The sequence below is a fragment of the Coturnix japonica genome, unplaced genomic scaffold, assembly GCF_054131305.1.
Source record: "Coturnix japonica strain WE unplaced genomic scaffold, WE-NBRP24 Scf062, whole genome shotgun sequence".
Classification (NCBI taxonomy): domain Eukaryota; kingdom Metazoa; phylum Chordata; class Aves; order Galliformes; family Phasianidae; genus Coturnix; species Coturnix japonica.
The window spans coordinates 702,028-725,813 of record NW_028188965.1 but is presented as its reverse complement, the minus strand read 5'-3'; the positions used below and the strand labels follow the sequence as shown (position 1 = coordinate 725,813).

The 23,786-nt window shown below is 54.6% G+C and overlaps 10 protein-coding genes and 1 pseudogene across 11 annotated transcripts; 8 read left to right on the top strand and 3 right to left on the bottom strand.

The window, feature by feature from the left end:
- Positions 1-1,043: 1,043 nt before the first annotated feature.
- LOC146751749 (scale keratin-like) lies at positions 1,044-2,495 on the bottom strand. The gene is made up of 2 exons (XM_085533761.1): positions 1,789-2,495; positions 1,044-1,679 (listed from the first exon to the last, which is right to left on the bottom strand). The coding sequence occupies exon 2, from the start codon at positions 1,655-1,657 to the stop codon at positions 1,295-1,297; it is 363 nt and encodes a 120-aa protein (XP_085389887.1). The 5' UTR covers positions 1,658-1,679; positions 1,789-2,495; the 3' UTR covers positions 1,044-1,294.
- A 42-nt stretch (positions 2,496-2,537) lies between these two features.
- On the top strand, positions 2,538-3,621 carry LOC146751748 (scale keratin-like). The gene is made up of 2 exons (XM_085533760.1): positions 2,538-2,593; positions 2,795-3,621. Exon 2 carries the CDS (start codon positions 2,816-2,818, stop codon positions 3,176-3,178), a length of 363 nt encoding a protein of 120 aa, XP_085389886.1. The 5' UTR covers positions 2,538-2,593; positions 2,795-2,815; the 3' UTR covers positions 3,179-3,621.
- Positions 3,622-4,110: 489 nt separating this feature from the next.
- LOC146751747 (sperm-associated antigen 4 protein-like) lies at positions 4,111-7,075 on the top strand. Its single transcript, XM_085533666.1, has 7 exons — positions 4,111-5,213; positions 5,453-5,523; positions 5,646-5,733; positions 5,821-5,930; positions 6,181-6,348; positions 6,662-6,751; positions 6,922-7,075. Exons 1-7 carry the CDS (start codon positions 4,949-4,951, stop codon positions 7,045-7,047), a joined length of 918 nt encoding a protein of 305 aa, XP_085389792.1. The 5' UTR covers positions 4,111-4,948; the 3' UTR covers positions 7,048-7,075.
- A 1,339-nt stretch (positions 7,076-8,414) lies between these two features.
- Positions 8,415-8,797, top strand: LOC116654406 (scale keratin-like). The gene has a single exon (XM_085533767.1). It carries the CDS (start codon positions 8,433-8,435, stop codon positions 8,793-8,795), a length of 363 nt encoding a protein of 120 aa, XP_085389893.1. The 5' UTR covers positions 8,415-8,432; the 3' UTR covers positions 8,796-8,797.
- A 378-nt stretch (positions 8,798-9,175) lies between these two features.
- Positions 9,176-12,144, top strand: LOC146751746 (sperm-associated antigen 4 protein-like). 2 transcript variants are annotated; one of them, XM_085533766.1, is made up of 6 exons: positions 9,181-10,105; positions 10,358-10,639; positions 10,727-10,836; positions 11,087-11,254; positions 11,591-11,680; positions 11,849-12,144. In XM_085533766.1, exons 1-6 carry the CDS (start codon positions 9,841-9,843, stop codon positions 11,972-11,974), a joined length of 1,041 nt encoding a protein of 346 aa, XP_085389892.1. In that variant the 5' UTR covers positions 9,181-9,840; the 3' UTR covers positions 11,975-12,144. The 2 variants fall into 2 exon arrangements, with proteins under 2 accessions (XP_085389891.1, XP_085389892.1); XM_085533765.1 differs by having other exon boundaries at positions 9,176-10,105; positions 10,358-10,836.
- A 120-nt stretch (positions 12,145-12,264) lies between these two features.
- On the bottom strand, positions 12,265-13,356 carry LOC146751745 (scale keratin-like). Its single transcript, XM_085533752.1, has 2 exons — positions 13,241-13,356; positions 12,265-13,039 (listed from the first exon to the last, which is right to left on the bottom strand). Exon 2 carries the CDS (start codon positions 13,016-13,018, stop codon positions 12,656-12,658), a length of 363 nt encoding a protein of 120 aa, XP_085389878.1. The 5' UTR covers positions 13,019-13,039; positions 13,241-13,356; the 3' UTR covers positions 12,265-12,655.
- Positions 13,357-13,429: 73 nt separating this feature from the next.
- LOC146751744 (feather beta keratin pseudogene) lies at positions 13,430-14,860 on the top strand (annotated as a pseudogene).
- An 863-nt stretch (positions 14,861-15,723) lies between these two features.
- Positions 15,724-17,708, top strand: LOC146751743 (sperm-associated antigen 4 protein-like). Its single transcript, XM_085533677.1, has 6 exons — positions 15,724-15,823; positions 16,076-16,370; positions 16,458-16,567; positions 16,816-16,983; positions 17,270-17,359; positions 17,530-17,708. The coding sequence occupies exons 2-6, from the start codon at positions 16,244-16,246 to the stop codon at positions 17,653-17,655; spliced, it is 621 nt and encodes a 206-aa protein (XP_085389803.1). The 5' UTR covers positions 15,724-15,823; positions 16,076-16,243; the 3' UTR covers positions 17,656-17,708.
- Positions 17,709-17,936: 228 nt separating this feature from the next.
- LOC146751742 (scale keratin-like) lies at positions 17,937-18,713 on the bottom strand. The gene has a single exon (XM_085533618.1). It carries the CDS (start codon positions 18,695-18,697, stop codon positions 18,335-18,337), a length of 363 nt encoding a protein of 120 aa, XP_085389744.1. The 5' UTR covers positions 18,698-18,713; the 3' UTR covers positions 17,937-18,334.
- A 516-nt stretch (positions 18,714-19,229) lies between these two features.
- On the top strand, positions 19,230-20,606 carry LOC146751741 (feather keratin B-4-like). The gene is made up of 2 exons (XM_085533664.1): positions 19,230-19,691; positions 19,784-20,606. The coding sequence occupies exons 1-2, from the start codon at positions 19,545-19,547 to the stop codon at positions 20,183-20,185; spliced, it is 549 nt and encodes a 182-aa protein (XP_085389790.1). The 5' UTR covers positions 19,230-19,544; the 3' UTR covers positions 20,186-20,606.
- A 605-nt stretch (positions 20,607-21,211) lies between these two features.
- LOC146751740 (sperm-associated antigen 4 protein-like) lies at positions 21,212-23,515 on the top strand. Its single transcript, XM_085533674.1, has 7 exons — positions 21,212-21,231; positions 21,314-21,498; positions 21,750-22,031; positions 22,119-22,228; positions 22,479-22,646; positions 22,937-23,026; positions 23,197-23,515. Exons 1-7 carry the CDS (start codon positions 21,212-21,214, stop codon positions 23,320-23,322), a joined length of 981 nt encoding a protein of 326 aa, XP_085389800.1. The 3' UTR covers positions 23,323-23,515.
- The last annotated feature ends 271 nt before the right edge of the window (positions 23,516-23,786 follow it).

Sequence of the window (23,786 nt, the reverse complement as noted above, 5' to 3'; positions counted from 1 at the left end):
AGCCTGCTGGTCACATATGGATTAAACTCATCGGTGGTGTCAAAGTGGAGGTGATGGGACTGCAGGATAGATGGTGAACTCTTATTCTACAATGGGCTGAATCACTACCTCCAAAACTATGAGCAGTGATGCCTTGTGGGGCCGAGTGGCATGAAGCTCTGAAATTAATGATCTCAGTGATGTCTCTGGGTCAACTTTTTCCTCTGAGGACTGAGTGAGTCACTTGTGATCATTGTGAGAAAGCCTGGAACAAGGCAAGGATTACTGCACTGAATGAAGTGGAGGAAGAGTATGGCCTGAAGAGCAGAAGATCCAGGTGACAGAAGCCCTGAAGTTAGAAGAGGAGATAACAAGAAATATCTGCTGTTTAATAGAAGCATTTCTGACTGTATCCTCTCTGAATTGTTCGAAATTGAGTTCAGTGTTTTGCTATGTGAATCAGTGGGAAGTGAGGGAATGGCTTAAGGCAACATGAGGGGAATTTTAACTAGCAATGCTTATAGGAAAAATGTCTGCAATGAGAGGATAGACAAACACAGATGCTCTCCAGGGTAATAGTTTGGTCAGTGTTCAGGAAGAGTGTTTGAATCTGTGTTGTCAGGTGTTGAAGCCTGTATCCTCAGGATGGATTCCCTTTGATTTTCTGATTTATTGTAGAGGCTGTTGGCTGCAAAACCTTGAATATGTAGTTGGAGTGGATGATGTTCTTCCTAGAAGTTCCCTCACAACATAATCTGTGCCTTCAAATTGACATGGATGGGATATTTCTGAAGACATGGGAGTTGGGGAAGACCCTCAGCAGAGAGGATGATGATTCTCAGATGCCCTGTGGCTGTATTTTCTGCTTATCAGGGAGCAGCCTACATTCAGACAGGGCTCATCAGATGGGCAGCAGCACAGTGTGAGTCAGAGCTGCCTTGGCCAGAAGGTTTGACCCATGGAAATGCAGCCTGGATGAGCAGGGGCTGAGCACCTTTTCTGGGCCAGATGTGTGGACCATGCATGGGAGAAGGGAGCCAGTGTGCAGCCAGTGTGCCCAGGAAAAAAAGTCCAAGATTCAAACTTTGGATGCAGATTCATTTTATTGTAAAGATTGGAAAGGACACAACAGCAAAGACGTAATTCAGTCCATGGCAGGATGGAGGTGCCTGGGGCTCCAGCAGAAGTGTTTCTTGAGGCATCTTCAAGGCAGTGGCCAGCACAGGGCACAGCTCAGAACAAGAAAGACAAAGTAGGTATTACAGATCAGCACACAGGATGAGGAAGGAAGAGAAGAAGAGTCTTGTGCCTGGGTTTAGCAGGGCCCACAGGTGTTCCAGAGCTTCCTGCTGTAGCGGGGCAAGGGGCAGGGGCTGCAGGCAGAAGTGTAGGGTCTGCCAAAGGTGCAGAGGCCCCCCGAGCCCTGAGTGGCCCCGGCGCCGTAGAGGCCCCCCAGCCCCAGGGAGCCCCCAAAGGCGGGTGCTCCGGAGGAGCCCACCACGGCTTGCTGGGGGAAGGAGCTGAGGATGGGGCCGGGGAAGGTGACGACGACGGGCGGTGGCTGGATGAAGGCCGTCGAGTCGGGGCACTGGCGCGCGCACAGCTCGTTGCAGCTCTCAGCGATGGGCTGGGGCACGGCCACGCTGGTTTTGGGTGGGCACAGGTCGTAGCAAGACATCTTGGGCTGATGGGATGGAGCTCTGCAACAGGGCACAGAGTGTAAGAGAGCAGCCGATGGCAGCAGCCCAGGCACAGGGGCCTGAAGCTGGCCTGGGTCAGGAGCAGCAGGAGAAGTGCTCTCAGACTTACCCTGTTCCCAAGGAGGAGGAGGCCAGAGCAGTGCTTGGGAGAGCTCAGTGCAGACCCAGCTTTTATACAAGCTGTCCCACAGCTCATCACCCGCTGGACCAATGGGCAGAGGCTGCACTCCCAGGTGCTGAGGTCAGGCTGGTCTGCCCCTGCCCTCCCTGAATCAGCAGCCCATGGCTGGACAGGCACAGGCCCCTTCACTGCCTTCCATACTCTTCCTGCTTCATGGACATAATGTGTGGTGCTGAGTAGGCAGTGACTGAGAGATTTGCCTTTGATTTGGTGTTTCATCACCTCAGTGCTTTGCAGATAACAACTGCAGTGTGTTTGTCACTCAGACGCTGGCATGAATGGGGGCCTGGGACAAACCTTCCAATTGCCCAGTGCTGTCACCTGCTCCTCCCTGATGCTCTGCACAGCTGGCATGAGGACACAGCAAAACCAAGCCCTTGGGGAAGTGCTGTGGCATGCATTGAACTGCTACCAAGCATGTGTCATGCTCTCTTCCCTCTTACACAGGCTGAGGATGTGAGGACAGCAGTCCTAATTTGCCCATTAGCAGAAGGCTGGCCATTATCCAAGCAGGACAATTGCAGGGGCTGATACAGCGGGTGGGGGCTGCCAAGGAAACGGCATCAGCAGAACAGCCCCATGGTATGCACATGGCAGATTGGGGTTTGGCAGCTGAGAGCCACGTGTCCCCATCACAACCAGCTCCTCCCCATGCTCACTGGCCCCCATAAAAGCAGTGTCCTGGGTGAGCACCAGCATCCAGCACTGCTTCCTGGCTCAGCTTGGGAAAAGGGTGAGTGGCTGGGCCTCCTCTGGAATGAGCTGCTGTGGGGCTCCCAGACAGGAGAGCAGGATACTGGGGGGTTGCTTGGGCCTTACAGCAGTGACAGAGACTCCAGCCGTGCTGTATGCATGGTAGCTTCATGTCATGGGCTCGGATCTGCCTGGGCATCTCCTCACTCACAGCTCTACTCTTTCTGTCTTTGCTCTGCAGGCTCATCTCTCTCACCCCAAGATGTCTTGCTACGACCTGTGCCCACCCAAAACCAGCGTGGCCGTGCCCCAGCCCATAGCTGAGAGCTGCAACGAGCTGTGCGCGCGCCAGTGCCCCGACTCGACGGCCTTCATCCAGCCACCGCCCGTCGTCGTCACCTTCCCCGGCCCCATCCTCAGCTCCTTCCCCCAGCAAGCCGTGGTGGGCTCCTCCGGAGCACCCGCCTTTGGGGGCTCCCTGGGGCTGGGGGGCCTCTACGGCGCCGGGGCCACTCAGGGCTCGGGGGGCCTCTGCACCTTTGGCAGACCCTACACTTCTGCCTGCAGCCCCTGCCCCTTGCCCCGCTACAGCAGGAAGCTCTGGGACACCTGCGGGCCCTGCTAAACCCCGGCCCTGCACATACCCAGCTCCAACATTATCCCTTATAGTCTGCGCTTCACAGGACACTGAGCATCTCCAGCTCCAGCTGTGACCTGTGTTGCAATGCTATCAGCTTCATCTGTCCCATTCCCTTCTTTCACATGCTGCCCATCCACAGCCAGAGCCTGTTGCCTGGCGTTCCCTTGTTCTCTTTCCCTTTCTGTAGCCTTGCTGTGCACAATAAAGATTTTCTGAATGCATTTCTGTCTATTCCATCTCTGTTTTGCTTCAGGAAACCCCACATCAGTTGTTCAGTCACTGGGGACTTAGAAACCATTGTCATGGGATGCACTGGGCCCTACTGTGCTCAGCTGATATGAGGAACAGACAGTGCAGAGGTGGCTTTAATGGGGTTTGGGGGGTTAAAAAGGGACACAGAGTAAGAGGGACCTTCTTGTTGATACTCCAGCAGCAGAACAGCGGTACTTAAAGACTGAATGTTCTGGTTCTATGTTACCATTGTGGGCACGTTGTGTTCCCGAAGGGGAGGAGGGGCAGCTCGGCCCGAAGGGGGAAGTGGGGAGGAGCTCCGGACAGGGCCTGTGTCTGTCTCAACTTGCCCTGAGGAGAAGCGAGTTTCCATCGCACTGTCCTGGTTCGACACGTACTTTATGTGCTCTCGTCTCTTCATTTTGTTTCATTTAGTTACATTTAGTGAATTCCCGTTCCTCCTCGGATCGCTGCCGTTGTGTTTTCTCTTTGTTAAAACGATCTGCTCGCTCTCTGCCCTTTTCTCTCTCCCCTGAGCTGCAGCTTTATTCCTGGGGCCTGCGCACCCCTGTCATGGACTGATACCCAGGGATAACCCCATGACAGGTGATTAAAATGAATCTACACCTTCAATGTAGGTTCAGTCCCTTCAGATGGGCACAGAGGGGATTTCATTAATGGCTCTGGGGAGTCAGAGACCCTTCCCAGAATAGAACCTGCATGCTCGCAGATATCATGGGGCTGCAGGTCCTGGCAGCTGTGAGCCCCCCTGCATCCTGACAGGACCCCTCCAGACTGAACGTAGCACTGTGTGAATCAGAGCTGGCACGGCTGGGGTCTTTGCCCCAAGATAGCCAAGCTTGGCTCAGCATGGGGCTGAGAGCCTGTCCTGGCCAAGTGATGAAGCTGTGTGCACAGGAAGGCAGCCCTGCAGCTCCAAAAACAAAAGCCCAAGATTCAAATATTGGATGCAAACTTATTTTATTGTAAAGACAGCAAAGGACAAACACCAGAGATGTGTACGAAGTCCAAGCAGGCAGGAGAAGCCTGGAGCATCAGAAGTGCTTCTTCAGGTTTCTCCAAGACAACAGCCAGCACAAGGCCCAGAAAGGACAATGAAGGACAATGGGGAAGAAAGGGGTGCTGGGGGGTCCCTTCCAACCCAACTTGTGATAAGAAGAAAAGCTTGTGTGCCTCAAAGGGAGACCTGAGGTGGGGCCTGCTTATGTCACTGGGTGTGCAGCTGCCCTCTGTGACATCACAGCTGCCCTCTGTGACATCACAGCTGCCTCCCTTATTGCCTTCAGCGTGACAGAGCCCCAGTGGGCTCAGAGCTTTTGGGACCGCAGTTCTGAGAGGACGTGCTGCTTCCAGAGCTGCTTCCAGGGCTCAACTTTGCAGAGATGGCTAGGCGAAAGGCTCCGAGAAGAAGGCGCCAGAATATACCTGGCTCCTCAGGGAGCCAGGCTGTTGGCGAGGACCATCAGGTCCCCGCAGAGGAGATGGCAGCAGGGGGTCAAAGGTATGAGATGGGGGGAACCTGCTGGGGGCATCGGGCTCCTGCCTCCCTTCGGCTCACACAACCAGGCTCTTTCCTCCCACAGAAGACTCCGAATGCCAGCAGGATTGAAGAGGCTTTTAAGTGGACCAGCTCCTGCCTCTTTGGGCCAACTCTCCTTTACGTGGCTTAAAACAGCCACGAGACTGGCAAGATCCCTGCCCACTGCTGCTGCAGGGCACAAGAGGACAGTCTTAAAACTGTCCTTCATAGTGCTCATTTTCACTCTTGGTAAGTGCAGATAAGCAAATGCTCTGCAACCACCATAGGGTTGTGCTGGGTGCTGTCACTGTGAGCAGAGGCCCCCAGTGTGTCTCCTTCTGCCTTCCTATCCCAATCTGGTTGCTCCAGAGCTGCTCTCCACCAATGGGTCCCACTCAGCCAGAGAGCTGCTGTGGATCCCCCCTGTATTCTGTATATCCCCCCATGATTCTGTACTTATCACCTTCTCTCTGCCATGTGATTTGCAGTCATGGTGAATTCGTATTTTTTTATTACTTGGTCGACACTCCGGAGAGCACATAAGGACAGCATGGTGCAGGTCAGTGACTTCGGGCTCAGACGTCCTTCCTCAATCTTGGCCTATTGTGCCTCCGAACATGGAGCTCTCAGCCCTCTAATGTCATTGAAGACATTGATGACATTGATGCTTGTCTTCCCCAGGAGATTGAGAGACTGCAGCAGGCTTTTACTGAGCAGAGAGAGCAGCTGGACTGCTATCAGTCTCCTGACTGGGCACTGAAAAGCTTAGGTGAGGACACAGGCAGGCAAGCCCTGCTCCCCTGTGCTGCTCCACGTATGTTACCTCTTGCACTCATCTCCTCCCTCCTCATTACAGGCGCCTCCATCGACCTGCAGAGAACATCTCCCACCTATACATTCAAGTGTTGGGTTTGCAGGCTCCGCTGGTTCTGGCGCACCATGAACCCTCCAGATACCATATTGCAGGTATCTTAGTGCTGGTTGCACCCCTCACTCCCCCTCACCCCTCAGCCACCATCTTCCCCTTTTCAGTAACACTGAGAGCCCCTTTGTAGGGCAGGGAATTAAGGCCCTGTGTTTCTGCCTGGTTCCTCACACATACGCCACTCTCAAGCACAAGTAGGACCCACAGACGCTCACTGCCTTTGCCTTTAGCTGAAGCAGGAGTGCTGTGACCCCAGTGCTCTCTCTTATTTCTCTCCCATTCTATTTGCAGCCAGGTGTTTCACTTGGACAATGCTGGCCCATGGAAGGACAGCAGGGCCAGGTTGTCATCCAGTTCCAAGCTGAAATCCTGCCTACTTGTGTCACACTGGAGCACATCATGCCTGAAATGACTCCAACTGGCACAGCCATCAGTGCTCCCAGAGACGTCGCTATCTTTGTAAGTCTTTACTGGGCTCTTCTGTCTGGGATGTGGCCATAGCACAGTGTTGGATGTGGCCATAGCACAGTGCCGGAGCAGGGACTTGCTTTTGGGCATCCTCTTGAGTCCTGGGCTGAGCACTGCAGTGCCACAAGGGGATGTTTCCTATGTTGGAGAGATGGAAACCCTCTTAAAGTCTTGCTTTGCCAAGCGTCTTGGGGTTCTTGATCTCCAACAGAAGCAATGCCGGGCTACAGCATGAGCCTCCAGTCAGTGGGGTGAGCAACCATGGCACGATCCTTATCAGCCCTCCTTGTGCTTTCCTTGCAAGGGACTGGATGTGGACAGTGAAGAGGAGGTTCCCCTTGGATCATTCACCTTTCAGATGGGGAAAGAACCTGCACAGACCTTCCTGCTTAAGGTACAATACATATACTATGCATTGAGGCCTGCTCCTCCCTGCATCCCCAATGGTTGCACAGCCACACTCTGCTGCTTCCTGCAGCTCCTTAGCAAGAATGGGGAGCTTGCTGAGTTTACAGTGGGAATTTACACCCCTGTTTCTTTTTTCCTCCCCATTTTCCTTTGCAGAATCATCATTCCAGAGCCTTTCGTTCCATCAAGGTTCTGGTAAAGAGCAACTGGGGACAACCAGATTACACCTGCATTTACCGAGTGCAGGTGCACGGGAAAAGGGTGAAAAGCAATGATGTGTAATTGGATTTGTTGCAATAATAATAATAATCATAATAAAGACATTAATATCATCATGAACTGTGTCTGGGTTGAGATGGGGCACAGCTCTGTGGGGTGGGCAGCTCAGCATTCAGCTCCTCCTGTGGGAGGCAGTCAGCAGGCTGAGGTTTGGCATTCAGAGGGAATGATTGACACGGTCTCTCCGGTTCTGGAGCCTCCTCCCCCTGACCGGGTCCGGTTCCAAAGCGGTGGGTGGGTTTTAGGCCCAAATCCAACATGGCAGCGTCGGAGGGGACAGGGGGTCTCCGTGTGATTACAGGGCTGCCATGGTCGGGGTCTTCCCTATGAAGCATCATGGCCTGGCTCAGTTTGTTGCTGAGAGCCATAACAAGGCCAAAGGGGCGGCTGAGTGCAGGGAAGGGAGCTCTGGAGCTGCCGTGTTTGCCATGAAACAAAAGCCTGAGAGTCAAAAATTGGATGCAAGTTGATTTTATTGTGAATGAAGTGAAGGAAAGGACACAACAACAGAGATATGTACCAGGTGAAGGCAGATAGGAGGTGCCTGGGGCTTCAGAACAGGAGTTTTGTCAGGCACCCTCAAGGCAGTGGCCAACACTGGGCCCAGAAAGGACCTTGCAGGACAATGTTGGCATCACACATCAATGTACAGAAGAGGAGGAGATCAAGGCCTGGGTTTAGCAGGGCCCGCAGGTGTCCCAGAGCTTCCTGCTGTAGCGGGGCAAGGGGCAGGGGCTGCAGGCAGAAGTGTAGGGTCTGCCAAAGGTGCAGAGGCCCCCCGAGCCCTGAGTGGCCCCGGCGCCGTAGAGGCCCCCCAGCCCCAGGGAGTCCCCAAAGGCTTCGTGCCAGTTGTATGGAGTACCAGGAACTTGGCTTTGGCACTGGGCAGGGAGGAGGCCTTTCCCATTCTTCCTGAATGCCAGTGTCTGAATGATGAACACACTGCAGTTGTTATCTCTAGACAGTCATGGTGATGAAACACCAAATCAAAGGTTGTTTTCTTGGACGCTGCCTGCTCAGCACCATGCATTTGCCCCACGAAGCATTAATTTGATGCAAGGTGGCAAAGGGGCCACTGCTGGTCCAACCAGGGGCTGCTGATTCAGGGAGGGCAGGGGCAGGCCAGCAGTAGCAGGGAGTGCAGGCTCTGCCCATTGGTCCAGCGGGTGATGAGCTGTGGGACAGCTGGTATAAAAGCTGGGTCTGCACTGAGCTCTCCCAAGCACTGCTCTGGCCTCCTCCTCCTTTGGGAACAGGGTAAGTCTGAGAGCACTTCTCCTGCTGCTCCTGACCCAGGCCAGCTTCAGGCCCCTGTGCCTGGGCTGCTGCCATCGGCTGCTCTCTTACACTCTGTGCCCTATTGCAGAGCTCCATCCCATCAGCCCAAGATGTCTTGCTACGACCTGTGCCCACCCAAAACCAGCGTGGCCGTGCCCCAGCCCATCGCTGAGAGCTGCAACGAGCTGTGCGCGCGCCAGTGCCCCGACTCGACGGCCTTCATCCAGCCACCGCCCGTCGTCGTCACCTTCCCCGGCCCCATCCTCAGCTCCTTCCCCCAGCAAGCCGTGGTGGGCTCCTCCGGAGCACCCGCCTTTGGGGGCTCCCTGGGGCTGGGGGGCCTCTACGGCGCCGGGGCCACTCAGGGCTCGGGGGGCCTCTGCACCTTTGGCAGACCCTACACTTCTGCCTGCAGCCCCTGCCCCTTGCCCCGCTACAGCAGGAAGCTCTGGGACACCTGCGGGCCCTGCTAAACCCCGGCCCTGCACATACACAGCTCCAACATTATCCCTTATAGTCTGCGCTTCACAGGACACTGAGCATCTCCAGCTCCAGCTGTGACCTGTGTTGCAATGCTATCAGCTTCATCTGTCCTATTCCCTTCTTTCACATGCTGCCCATCCACAGCCAGAGCCTGTTGCCTGGCGTTCCATTGTTCTCTTTCCCTTTCTGTAGCCTTGCTGTGCACAATAAAGATTTTCTGAATGCATTTCTCTCTATTCCATCTCTGTTTTGCTTCAGGAAACCCCACATCAGTTGTTTAGTCACTGGGGAATTAGAAACCATTGTCATGGGATGCACTGGGCCCTACTGTGCTCAGCTGATATGAGGAGCAGACAGTGCAGAGGTGGCTTTAATGGGGTTTGAGGGGTTAAAAAGGGGCACAGAGCAAGAGGGAGCTGAGAGCTTGTCCTGGCCAAGTGATGAAGCTGTGTGCACAGGAAGGCAGCCCTGCAGCTCCAAAAAGAAAAGCCCAAGATTCAAATATTGGATGCAAGCTTATTTTATTGTAAAGACAGCAAAGGACAAACACCAGAGATGTGTACGAGGTCCAAGCAGGCAGGAGAAGCCTGGAGCATCAGAAGTGCTTCTTCAGGTTTCTCCAAGACAACAGCCAGCACAAGGCCCAGAAAGGACAATGAAGGACAATGGGGAAGGGGTGCTGGGGGGTCCCTTCCAACCCAACATGTGCTAAGAAAAAGCTTGTGTGCATCAAAGGGAGACCTGAGGTGGGGCCTGCTTATGTCACTGGGTGTGCAGCTGCCCTCTGTGACATCACAGCTGCCTCCTCTATTGCCTTCAGCGTGACAGAGCCCCAGTGGGCTCAGAGCTTTTGGGACCGCAGTGCTGAGAGGACGTGCTGCTTCCAGAGCTGCTTCCAGGGCTCAGCTATCGCTTAGATGGCTAGGAGAAAGGCTCCAAGAAGGCGCCAGAATATACCTGGCTCCTCAGGGAGCCAGGCTGTTGGCGGGAACCATCAGGTCCCCGCAGAGGAGATGGCAGCAGGGGGTCAAAGGTATGAGATGGGGGGAACCTGCTGGGGGCATCGGGCTCCTGCCTCCCTTCGGCTCACACAACCAGGCTCTTTCCTCCCACAGAAGACTCCGAATGCCAGCAGGATTGAAGAGGCTTTTAAGTGGATCAGGTCCTGCCTCTTTGGGCCAACTTTCCTTTACGTGGCTTAAAACTGCCACGAGACTGGCAAGATCCCTGCCCACTGCTGCTGCAGGGCACAAGAGGACGGTCTTAAACCTGTCCTTCATAGTGCTCATTTTCACTCTTGGTAAGTGCAGATAAGCAAATGCTCTGCAACCACCATAGGGTTGTGCTGGGTGCCTTCAGTGTGAGCAGAGGCCCCCAGTGTGGCTCCTTCTGCCTTCCTATCCCAATCTGGTTGCTCCAGAGCTGCTCTCCACCAATGGGTCCCACTCAGCCAGAGAGCTGCTGTGGATCCCCCCTGTGTTCTGTATATCCCTCTTTATATCCCCCCTGTGGTTCTGTACTTATCACCTTCTCTCTGCCATGTGATTTGCAGTCATGGTGAATTCCTATTTCTTTATTACTTGGTCAACACTCCGGAGGGCACATAAGGACAGCATGGTGCAGGTCAGTGACTGTGGGCTCAGACGTCCTTCCTCAATCTTGGCCTATTGTGCCTGCGAGCATGCAGCTCACAGCCCTCTAATGTCATTGATTGATATTGAAGACATTGATGCTTGTCTTCCCCAGGAGATTGAGAGACTGCAGCAGGCTGTTACTGAGCAGAGAGAGCAGCTGGACTGCTATCAGTCTCCTGACTGGGCACTGAAAAGCTTAGGTGAGGACACAGGCAGGCAAGCCCTGCTCCCCTGTGCTGCTCCACGTATGTTACCTCTTGCACTCATCTCCTCCCTCCTCATTACAGGCGCCTCCATCGACCTGCAGAGAACATCTCCCACCTATACATTCAAGTGTTGGGTTTGCAGGTTCCGCTGGTTCTGGCGCACCATGAACCCTCCAGATACCATATTGCAGGTATCTTAGTGCTGGTTGCAACCCTCGCTCCCCCTCACCCCTCAGCCACCATCTTCCCCTTTTCAGTAACACTGAGAGTCCCTTTGTAGGGCAGGGAATTAAGGCCCTGTGTTTCTGCCTGGTTCCTCACACATAAGCCACTCTCAAGCACAAGTACGACCCACAGACGCTCGCTGCCTTTGCCTTTAGCTGAAGCAGGAGTGCTGTGACCCCAGTGCTCTCTCCTACTTCTCTCCCATTCTATTTGCAGCCAGGTGTTTCACTTGGAGAATGCTGGCCCATGGAAGGACAGCAGGGCCAGGTTGTCATCCAGTTCCAAGCTGAAATCCTGCCTACTTGTGTCACACTGGAGCACATCATGCCTGAAATGACTCCAACTGGCACAGCCATCAGTGCTCCAAAAGACGTCGCTGTCTTTGTAAGTCTTTACTGGGCTCTTCTGCCTGGGATGTGGCCATAGCACAGTGTTGGATGTGGCCATAGCACAGTGTTGGATGTGGCCATAGCACAGTGCCGGAGCAGGCACTTGCTTGTGGGCATCCTCTTGAGTCCTGGGCTGAGCACTGCAGTGCCCCAAGGGGATGTTTCCTATGTTGGAGAGATGGAATCCCTCTTAAAGTCTTGCTTTGCCAAGCGTCTTGGGGTTCTTGATCTCCAACAGAAGCAATGCCGGGCTACAGCATGAGCCTCCAGTCAGTGGGGTGAGCAACCATGGCACGATCCTTATCAGCCCTCCTTGTGCTTTCCTTGCAAGGGACTGGATGTGGACAGTGAAGAGGAGGTTCCCCTTGGATCATTCACCTTTCAGATGGGGAAAGAACCTGCACAGACCTTCCTGCTTAAGGTACAATACATATACTATGCATTGAGGCCTGCTCCTCCCTGCATCCCCAATGGTTGCACAGCCACACTCTGCTGCTTCCTGCAGCTCCTTAGCAAGAATGGGGAGCTTCCTGAGTTTACAGTGGGAATTTACACCCGTTTCTTTTTTCCTCCCCATTTTCCTTTGCAGAGTCATCATTCCAGAGCCTTTCGTTCCATCAAGGTTCTGGTAAAGAGCAACTGGGGACAACCAGATTACACCTGCATTTACCGAGTGCAGGTGCACGGAAAAAGGATGAAAAGCGATGATATGTAATAGGATTTCTTGCAATAATAGTAATAATCATAATAAAGACATTAATAACATCATGAACTGTGTCTGGGTTGAGATGGGGCACAGCTCTGTGGGGTGGGCAGCTCAGCATTCAGCTCCTCCTGTGGGAGGCAGTCAGCAGGCTGAGGTCTGGCATTCAGAGGGAATGATTGACACGGTCTCTCCGGTTCCGGAGCTGCCTCCCCCTGACCGGGTCCGGTTCCGAAGCGGTGGGTGGGTTTTAGGCCCAAATCCAACATGGCGGCGTCGGAGGAGACAGGGGGTCTCTGTGTGATACAGGGCTGCCATGGTCGGGGTCTTCCCTATGAAGCATCATGGTCTGGCTCAGTTTGTTGCTGAGAGCCATAACAAGGCCAAAGGGGCGGCTGAGTGCAGGGAAGGGAGCTCTGGAGCTGCCGTGTTTGCCATGAAACAAAAGCCTGAGAGTCAAAAATGGGATGCAAGTGGATTTTATTGTGAATTAAGTGAAGGAAAGGACACAACAACAGAGATATGTACCAGGTGAAGGCAGATAGGAGGTGCCTGGGGCTTCAGGACAGGAGTTTTGTCAGGCACCCTCAAGGCAGTGGCCAACACTGGGCTCAGAAAGGACCTTGCAGGACAATGTTGGCATCACACATCAATGTACAGAAGGAGGAAGGAGGAGGAGATCAAGGCCTGGGTTTAGCAGGGCCCGCAGGTGTCCCAGAGCTTCCTGCTGTAGCGGGGCAAGGGGCAGGGGCTGCAGGCAGAAGTGTAGGGTCTGCCAAAGGTGCAGAGGCCCCCCGAGCCCTGAGTGGCCCCGGCGCCGTAGAGGCCCCCCAGCCCCAGGGAGCCCCCAAAGGCGGGTGCTCCGGAGGAGCCCACCACGGCTTGCTGGGGGAAGGAGCTGAGGATGGGGCCGGGGAAGGTGACGACGACGGGCGGTGGCTGGATGAAGGCCGTCGAGTCGGGGCACTGGCGCGCGCACAGCTCGTTGCAGCTCTCAGCGATGGGCTGGGGCACGGCCACGCTGGTTTTGGGTGGGCACAGGTCGTAGCAAGACATCTTGGGGTGAGAGAGATGAGCCTGCAGTGCAAAGACAGAAAGAGTAGAGCTGTGAGTGAGGAGATGCCCAGGCAGATCTTAGCCCATGACATGAAGCTACCATGCATACAGCATGGCTGGTGTCTCTGTCACTGCTGTAAGGCCCAAGCCACCCCCCAGTATCCTGCTCTCCTGTCTGGGTGCCCCACAGCAGCTCCTTACAGAGGAGGCCCAGCCACTCACCCTTTTCCCAAGCTGAGCCAGGAAGCAGTGCTGGATGCTGGTGCTCACCCAGGGCACTGCTTTTATGGGGGCTGGTGAGCATGGGGAGGAGCTGGCCGTGATGGGGGCACGTGGCTCTCAGCTCCCAAACCCCAATCTCTTCCTGCATTACATCGGTCTGTTTTGCTGATACCATTTCTCTGGCAGCCCCCACACACTCTCTCAACCCCTGCAATTACCCTGCTTGGACACTAGCCAGCCCTCTGCTAATGGGCAAATTAGGCTTCTCATCCTCAGCCTGTGTAAGGAGTGTGACAAAGCCTGAATGCCAGTGTCCATGCATGCCACAGCTCTTCCCCAGGGGGCTGGTTTTGCTGTGGCTTCGTGCCAGTTGTATGGAGTACCAGGAACTTGGCTTTGGCACTGGGCAGGGAGGAGGCCTTTCCCATTCTTCCTGAATGCCAGTGTCTGAATGATGAACACACTGCAGTTGTTATCTCTAGACAGTCATGGTGATGAAACACCAAATCAAAGGTTGTTTTCTTGGACGCTGCCTGCTCAGCACCATGCATTTGCCCCACAAAGCATTAATTTGATGCAAGGTGGCAAAGGGGCCACTGCAGGTTCAACCAGGGGCTGCTGACTCAGGGAGGGAAGGGGCAGGCCAGTAGTAGCAGGGAGTGCAGCCTCTGCCCATTGGCCCAGCGGCTGATGAGATGTGCGACAGCTTGTATAAAAGCTGGGTCTGCACTGAGCTCTCCCAAGCACTGCTCTGGCCTCCTCCTCCTTGGGAACAGGGTAAGTCTGAGAGCACTTCTCCTGCTGCTCCTGACCCAGGCCAGCTTCAGGCCCCTGTGCCTGGGCTGCTGCCATCGGCTGCTCTCTTACACTCTGTGCCCTGTTGCAGAGCTCCATCCCGTCAGCCCAAGATGTCTTGCTACGACCTGTGCCCACCCAAAACCAGCGTGGCCGTGCCCCAGCCCATCGCTGAGAGCTGCAACGAGCTGTGCGCGCGCCAGTGCCCCGATTCGACGGCCTTCATCCAGCCACCGCCCGTCGTCGTCACCTTCCCCGGCCCCATCCTCAGCTCCTTCCCCCAGCAAGCCGTGGTGGGCTCCTCCGGAGCACCCGCCTTTGGGGGCTCCCTGGGGCTGGGGGGCCTCTACGGCGCCGGGGCCACTCAGGGCTCGGGGGGCCTCTGCACCTTTGGCAGACCCTACACTTCTGCCTGCAGCCCCTGCCCCTTGCCCCGCTACAGCAGGAAGCTCTGGGACACCTGCGGGCCCTGCTAAACCCCGGCCCTAAACATACGCAGCTCCAACATTATCCCTTATAGTCTGCGCTTCACAGGACACTGAGCATCTCCAGCTCCAGCTGTGACCTGTGTTGCAATGCTATCAGCTTCATCTGTCCCATTCCCTTCTTTCACATGCTGCCCATCCACAGCCAGAGCCTGTTGCCTGGCGTTCCCTTGTTCTCTTTCCCTTTCTGTAGCCTTGCTGTGCACAATAAAGATTTTCTGAAAGCATTTCTGTCTATTCCATCTCTGTTTTGCTTCAGGAAACCCCACATCAGTTGTTCAGTCACTGGGGAATTAGAAACCATTGTCATGGGATGCACTGGGCCCTACTGTGCTCAGCTGATATGAGGAACAGGCAGTGCAGAGGTCACTTTAATGGGGTTTGGGGGGTTAAAAAGGGGCACAGAGCAAGAGGGAGCTGAGAGCCTGTCCTGGCCAAGTGATGAAGCTGTGTGCACAGCAAGGCAGCCCTGCAGCTCCAAAAAGAAAAGCCCAAGATTCAAATATTGGATGCAAGCTTATTTTATTGTAAAGACAGCAAAGGACAAACACCAGAGATGTGTACGAGGCCCAAGCAGGCAGGAGAAGCCTGGAGCATCAGAAGTGCTTCTTCAGGTTTCTCCAAGACAACAGCCAGCACAAGGCCCAGAAAGGACAATGAAGGACAATGGGGAAGGGGTGCTGGGGGGTCCCTTCCAACCCAACTTGTGCTAAGAAGAAAAGCTGGTGTGCACCAAAGGGAGACCTGAGGTGGGGCCTGCTTATGTCACTGGGTGTGCAGCTGCCCTCTGTGACATCACAGCTGCCTCCTCTATTGCCTTCAGCGTGACAGAGCCCCAGTGGGCTCAGAGCTTTTGGGACCGCAGTGCTGAGAGGACGTGCTGCTTCCAGAGCTGCTTCCAGGGCTCAGCTATCGCTTAGATGGCTAGGAGAAAGGCTCCAAGAAGGCGCCTGAATATACCTGGCTCCTCAGGGAGCCAGGCTGTTGGCGAGGACCATCAGGTCCCCGCAGAGGAGATGGCAGCAAGGGGTCACAGGTATGAGATGGGGGGAACCTGCTGGGGACACTGGGCTCCTGCCTCCCTTCGGCTCACACAACCAGGCTCTTTCCTCCCACAGAACACTCCGAATGCCAGCAGGATTGAAGAGGCTTTTAGATGGATCAGCTCCTTCCTCTTTGGGCCAACTTTCCTTCACGTGGCTTAAAACAGCCACGAGACTGGCAAGATCCCTGCCCACTGCTGCTGCAGGGCACAAGAGGACAGTCTTAAAACTGTCCTTCATAGTGCTCATTTTCACTCTTGGTAAGTGCAGATAAGCAAATGCTCTGCAACCACCATAGGGTTGTGCTGGGTGCCTTCAGTGTGAGCAGAGACCTCCAGTGTGGCTCCTTCTGCCTTCCTATCCCAATCTGGTTGCTCCAGAGCTGCTCTCCACCAATGGGTCCCACTCAGCCAGAGAGCTGCTGTGGATCCCCCCTGTATTCTGTATATCCCTCTTTATATCCCCCCTGTGATTCTGTACTTATCACCTTCTCTCTGCCATGTGATTTGCAGTCATGGTGAATACCTATTTCTTTATTACTTGGTCGACACTCCGGAGGGCACATAAGGACAGCATGGTGCAGGTCAGTGACTGTGGGCTGAGACGTCCTTCCTCAATCTTGGCCTCTTGTGCCTGCGAGCATGGAGCTCTCAGCCCTCTAATGTCATTGATTGACATTGATGCCATTGATTGATGACATTGATTCTTGTCTTCCCCAGGAGATTGAGAGACTGCAGCAGGCTGTGACCGAGCAGAGAGAGCAGCTGGACTGCTATCAATCTCCTGACTGGGCACTGAAAAGCTTAGGTGAGAACACCGGCAGGCAAGCCCTGCTCCCCTGTGCTGCTCCACGTATGTTACCTCTTGCACTCATCTCCTCCCTCCTCATTACAGGCGCCTCCATCGACCTGCAGAGAACATCTCCCACCTATACATTCAAGTGTTGGGTTTGCAGGCTCCGCTGGTTCTGGCGCACCATGAACCCTCCAGATACCATATTGCAGGTATCTTAGTGCTGGTTGCAACCCTCACTCCCCCTCGCCCCTCAGCCACCATCTTCCCCTTTTCAGTAACACTGAGAGCCCCTTTGTAGGGCAGGGAATTAAGGCCCTGTGTTTCTGCCTGGTTCCTCACACATAAGCCACTCTCAAGCACAAGTACGACCCCCAGACGCTCACTGCCTTTGCCTTTAGCTGAAGCAGGAGTGCTGTGACCCCAGTGCTCTCTTATTTCTCTCCCATTCTATTTGCAGCCAGGTGTTTCACTTGGACAATGCTGGCCCATGGAAGGACAGCAGGGCCAGGTTGTCATCCAGTTCCAAGCTGAAATCCTGCCTACTTGTGTCACACTGGAGCACATCATGCCTGAAATGACTCCAACTGGCACAGCCATCAGTGCTCCCAAAGACGTCGCTGTCTTTGTAAGTCTCTATTGGGCTCTATTTTAGATGTGGCCATAGCACAGTGTTAGGGCAGGGACTTGCTTTTGGGCATCCTCTAGAATCCTGGGCTGAGCACTGCAGTGCCACAAGGGGATGTTTCCTATGTTGGAGAGATGGAATCCCTCTTAAAGTCTTGCTTTGCCAAGCGTCTTGGGGTTCTTGATCTCCAACAGAAGCAATGCCGGGCTACAGCATGAGCCTCAGGGCAGTGGGTGGGCAACCATGGCACGATCCTTATCAGCCCTCCTTGTGCTTTCTTCGCAAGGGACTGGATGTGGACAGTGAAGAGGAGGTTCCCCTTGGATCATTCACCTTTCAGATGGGGAAAGAACCTGCACAGACCTTCCTGCTTAAGGTACAATACATATACTATGCATTGAGGCCTGCTCCTCCCTGCATCCCCAATGGTTGCACAGCCACACTCTGCTGCTTCCTGCAGCTCCTTAGCAAGAATGGGGAGCTTGCTGAGTTTACAGTGGGAATTTACACCCCTGTTTCTTTTTTCCTCCCCATTTTCCTTTGCAGAGTCATCATTCCAGAGCCTTTCGTTCCATCAAGGTTCTGGTAAAGAGCAACTGGGGACAACCAGATTACACCTGCATTTACCGAGTGCAGGTGCACGGGAAAAGGGTGAAAAGCGATGATATGTAATAGGATTTGTTGCAATAATAGTAATAATCATAATAAAGACATTAATAACATCATGAACTGTGTCTGGGTTGAGATGGGGCACAGCTCTGTGGGGTGGGCAGCTCAGCATTCAGCTCCTACTGTGGGAGGCAGTCAGCAGGCTGAGGTCTGGCATTCAGAGGGAATGATTGACACGGTCTCTCCGGTTCCGGAGCCATCTGCCCCTGACCGGGACCGGTTCCAAAGCGGTGGGTGGGTTTTAGGCCCAAATCCAACATGGCGGCGTCAGAGGAGACAGGGGGTCTCTGTGTGATACAGGGCTGCCATGGTCGGGGTCTTCCCTATGAAGCATCATGGCCTGGCTCAGTTTGTTGCTGAGAGCCATAACAAGGCCAAAGGGGCGGCTGAGTGCAGGGAAGGGAGCTCTGGAGCTGCCGTGTTTGCCATGAAACAAAAGCCTGAGAGTCAAAAATGGGATGCAAGCTGATTTTATTGTGAATGAAGTGAAGGAAAGGACACAACAACAGAGATATGTACCAGGTGAAGGCAGATAGGAGGTGCCTCGGGCTTCAGGACAGGAGTTTGTCAGGCACCCTCAAGGCAGTGGCCAACACTGGGCCCAGAAAGGACCTTGCAGGACAATGTTGGCATCACACATCAATGTACAGAAGGAGGAAGGAGAGGAGATCAAGGCTGGGGTTTAGCAGGGCCCGCAGGTGTCCCAGAGCTTCCTGCTGTAGCGGGGCAAGGGGCAGGGGCTGCAGGCAGAAGTGTAGGGTCTGCCAAAGGTGCAGAGGCCCCCCGAGCCCTGAGTGGCCCCGGCGCCGTAGAGGCCCCCCAGCCCCAGGGAGCCCCCAAAGGCGGGTGCTCCGGAGGAGCCCACCACGGCTTGCTGGGGGAAGGAGCTGAGGATGGGGCCGGGGAAGGTGACGACGACGGGCGGTGGCTGGATGAAGGCCGTCGAGTCGGGGCACTGGCGCGCGCACAGCTCGTTGCAGCTCTCAGCGATGGGCTGGGGCACGGCCACGCTGGTTTTGGGTGGGCACAGGTCGTAGCAAGACATCTTGGGGTGAGAGAGATGAGCCTGCAGAGCAAAGACAGAAAGAGTAGAGCTGTGAGTGAGGAGATGCCCAGGCAGATCTGAGCCCATGACATGAAGCTACCATGCATACAGCACAGCTGGAGTCTCAGTCACTGCTGTAAGGCCCAAGCCACCCCCCAGTATCCTGCTCTCCTGTCTAGGAGCCCCACAGCAGCTCATTCCAGAGGAGGCCCAGCCACTCACCTTTTCCCAAGCTGAGCCAGGAAGCAGTGCTGGATGCTGGTGCTCACCCAGGGCACTGCTTTTATGGGGGCTGGTGAGCATGGGGAGGAGCTGGTTGTGATGGGGGCACGTGGCTCATCAGCCAAACCCCAGTCTCTTCCTGCATTACATTGGGCTGTTTTGCTGATACCATTTCTCTGGCAGCCCCACCCGCTGTCTCAGCCCCTGCTATTACTCTGCTTGGATGCTGGCCAGCCCTCTGCTAATGGGCAAATTAGGCTTCTCATCCTCAGCCTGTGTAAGAAGTGTGACAAAGGTGAATACCAGTGTCCATGCATGCCACAGCTCTTCCCCAGGGGGCTGGTTTTGCTGTGGCTTCGTGCCAGTTGTATGGAGTACCAGGAACTTGGCTTTGGCACTGGGCAGGGAGGAGGCCTTTCCCATTCTTCCTGAATGCCAGTGTCTGAATGATGAACACACTGCAGTTGTTATCTCTAGACAGTCATGGTGATGAAACACCAAATCAAAGGTTGTTTTCTTGGACGCTGCCTGCTCAGCACCATGCATTTGCCCCACGAAGCATTAATTTGATGCAAGGTGGCAAAGGGGCCACTGCTGGTCCAATCAGGGGCTGCTGATTCAGGGAATGCAGGGGCAGGCCAGCAGTAGCAGGGAGTGCAGCCTCTACCCATTGGCCCAGTGGGTGATGAGCTGTGGGACAGCTCGTATAAAAGCTGGGTCTGCACTGAGCTCTCCCAAGCACTGCTCTGGCCTCCTCCTCCTTGGGAACAGGGTAAGTCTGAGAGCACTTCTCCTGCTGCTCCTGACCCAGGCCAGCTTCAGGCCCCTGTGCCTGGGCTGCTGCCATCGGCTGCTCTCTTACACTCTGTGCCCTGTTGCAGAGCTCCATCCCATCACTCCAAGATGTCTTGCTACGACCTGTGCCCACCCAAAACCAGCGTGGCCGTGCCCCAGCCCATCGCTGAGAGCTGCAACGAGCTGTGCGCGCGCCAGTGCCCCGATTCGACGGCCTTCATCCAGCCACCGCCCGTCGTCGTCACCTTCCCCGGCCCCATCCTCAGCTCCTTCCCCCAGCAAGCCGTGGTGGGCTCCTCCGGAGCACCCGCCTTTGGGGGCTCCCTGGGGCTGGGGGGCCTCTACGGCGCCGGGGCCACTCAGGGCTCGGGGGGCCTCTGCACCTTTGGCAGACCCTACACTTCTGCCTGCAGCCCCTGCCCCTTGCCCCGCTACAGCAGGAAGCTCTGGGACACCTGCGGGCCCTGCTAAACCCCGGCCCTAAACATACGCAGCTCCAACATTATCCCTTATAGTCTGCGCTTCACAGGACACTGAGCATCTCCAGCTCCAGCTGTGACCTGTGTTGCAATGCTATCAGCTTCATCTGTCCCATTCCCTTCTTTCACATGCTGCCCATCCACAGCCAGAGCCTGTTGCCTGGCGTTCCCTTGTTCTCTTTCCCTTTCTGTAGCCTTGCTGTGCACAATAAAGATTTTCTGAAAGCATTTCTGTCTATTCCATCTCTGTTTTGCTTCAGGAAACCCCACATCAGTTGTTCAGTCACTGGGGAATTAGAAACCATTGTCATGGGATGCACTGGGCCCTACTGTGCTCAGCTGATATGAGGAACAGGCAGTGCAGAGGTGACTTTAATGGGGTTTGGGGGGTTAAAAAGGGGCACAGAGCAAGAGGGAGCTGAGAGCCTGTCCTGGCCAAGTGATGAAGCTGTGTGCACAGCAAGGCAGCCCTGTAGCTCCAAAAAGAAAAGCCCAAGATTCAAATATTGGATGCAAGCTTATTTTATTGTAAAGACAGCAAAGGACAAACACCAGAGATGTGTACGAGGCCCAAGCAGGCAGGAGAAGCCTGGAGCATCAGAAGTGCTTCTTCAGGTTTCTCCAAGACAACAGCCAGCACAAGGCCCAGAAAGGACAATGAAAGACAATGGGGAAGGGGTGTTGAGGGGTCCCTTCCAACCCAACTTGTGCTAAGAAAAAGCTTGTGTGCCTCAAAGGGAGACCTGAGGTGGGGCCTGCTTATGTCACTGGGTGTGCAGCTGCCCTCTGTGACATCACAGCTGCCTCCTCTATTGCCTTCAGCGTGACAGAGCCCCAGTGGGCTCAGAGCTTTTGGGACAGCAGTGCTGAGAGGACGTGCTGCTTCCAGAGCTGCTTCCAGGGCTCACCTTTTGCAGAGATGGCTAGGAGAAAGGCTCCGAGAAGAAGGCGCCATAATATACGTGGCTCCTCAGGGAGCCAGGCTGTTGGCGAGGACCATCAGGTCCCCGCAGAGGAGATGGCAGCAGGGGGTCACAGGTATGAGATGGGGGGAACCTGCTGGGGGCATCGGGCTCCTGCCTCCCTTCGGCTCACACAACCAGGCTCTTTCCTCCCACAGAAGACTCCGAATGCCAGCAGGATTGAAGAGGCTTTTAAGTGGATCAGCTCCTGCCTCTTTGGGCCAACTTTCCTTTACGTGGCTTAAAACAGCCACGAGACTGGCAAGATCCCTGCCCACTGCTGCTGCCGGGCACAAGAGGACGGTCTTAAACCTGTCCTTCATAGTGCTCATTTTCACTCTTGGTAAGTGCAGATAAGCAAATGCTCTGCAACCACCATAGGGTTGTGCTGGGTGCCTTCAGTGTGAGCAGAGACCCCCAGTGTGGCTCCTTCTGCCTTCCTATCCCAATCTGGTTGCTCCAGAGCTGCTCTCCACCAATGGGTCCCACTCAGCCAGAGAGCTGCTGTGGATCCCCCCTGTATTCTGTATATCTCCCTGTATATCCCCCCGTGATTCTGTACTTATCACCTTCTCTCTGCCATGTGATTTGCAGTCATGGTGAATACCTATTTCTTTATTACTTGGTCAACACTCCGGAGAGCACATAAGGACAGCATGGTGCAGGTCAGTGACTGTGGGCTCAGACGTCCTTCCTCAATCTTGGCCTCTTGTGCCTGCGAGCATGGAGCTCACAGCCCTCTAATGACATTGATTGACATTGATGACATTGATGCTTGTCTTCCCCAGGAGATTGAGAGACTGCAGCAGGCTTTTACTGAGCAGAGAGAGCAGCTGGACTGCTATCAGTCTCCTGACTGGGCACTGAAAAGCTTAGGTGAGGACACAGGCAGGCAAGCCCTGCTCCCCTGTGCTGCTCCACGTATGTTACCTCTTGCACTCATCTCCTCCCTCCTCATTACAGGCGCCTCCATCGACCTGCAGAGAACATCTCCCACCTATACATTCAAGTGTTGGGTTTGCAGGCTCCGCTGGTTCTGGCGCACCATGAACCCTCCAGATACCATATTGCAGGTATCTTAGTGCTGGTTGCAACCCTCATTCCCCCTCACCCCTCAGCCACCATTTTCCCCTTTTCAGTAACACTGAGAGCCCCTTTGTAGGGCAGGGAATTAAGGCCCTGTGTTTCTGCCTGGTTCCTCACACATAAGCCACTCTCAAGCACAAGTACGACCCACAGATGCTCGCTGCCTTTGCCTTTAGCTGAAGCAGGAGTGCTGTGACCCCAGTGCTCTCTCTTATTTCTCTCCCATTCTATTTGCAGCCAGGTGTTTCACTTGGAGAATGCTGGCCCATGAAAGGACAGCAGGGCCAGGTTGTCATCCAGTTCCAAGCTGAAATCCTGCCTACTTGTGTCACACTGGAGCACATCATGCCTGAAATGACTCCAACTGGCACAGCCATCAGTGCTCCGAAAGACGTCGCTGTCTTTGTAAGTCTCTATTGGGCTCTATTTTAGATGTGGCCATAGCACAGTGTTAGGGCAGGCACTTGCTTTTGGGCATCCTCTTGAGTCCTGGGCTGAGCACTGCAGTGCCACAAGGAGATGTTTCCTATGTTGGAGAGATGGAAAATCCCTTTTAAGCCTCTCTTTGCCAAACATCTTAGGGTTCTTGATCTCCAACAGAAGCAGTGCTGGGCTAATGCCTGAGCCTCAGGGCAGCGGGGTGGGCATCCATATGGCACTATCCTTATCAGCCCTCCTTGTGCTTTCCTCGCAAGGGACTGGATGTGGACAGTGAAGAGGAGGTTCCCCTTGGATCATTCACCTTTCAGATGGGGAAAGAACCTGCACAGACCTTCCTGCTTAAGGTACAATACATATACTATGCATTGAGGCCTGCTCCTCCCTGCATCCCCAATGGTTGCACAGCCACACTCTGCTGCTTCCTGCAGCTCCTTAGCAAGAATGGGGAGCTTGCTGAGTTTACAGTGGGAATTTACACCCCTGTTTCTTTTTTCCTCCCCATTTTCCTTTGCAGAGTCATCATTCCAGAGCCTTTCGTTCCATCAAGGTTCTGGTAAAGAGCAACTGGGGACAACCAGATTACACCTGCATTTACCGAGTGCAGGTGCACGGAAAAAGGATGAAAAGCAATGATATGTAATCGGATTTGTTGCAATAATAGTAATAATCATAATAAAGACATTAATAACATCATGAACTGTGTCTGGGTTGAGATGGGGCACAGCTCTGTGGGGTGGGCAGCTCAGCATTCAGCTCCTCCTGTGGGAGGCAGTCAGCAGGCTGAGGTCTGGCATTCAGAGGGAATGATTGACACGGTCTCTCCGGTTCCGGAGTTGCCTCCCCCTGACCGGGTCCGGTTCCGAAGCGGTGGGTGGGTTTTAGGCCCAAATCCAACATGGCGGCGTTGGAGGAGACAGGGGGTCTCTGTGTGATACAGGGCTGCCATGGTCGGGGTCTTCCCTATGAAGCATCATGGCCTGGCTCAGTTTGTTGCTGAGAGCCATAACAAGGCCAAAGGGGCGGCTGAGTGCAGGGAAGGGAGCTCTGGAGCTGCCGTGTTTGCAATGAAACAAAAGCCTGAGAGTCAAAAATGGGATGCAAGTT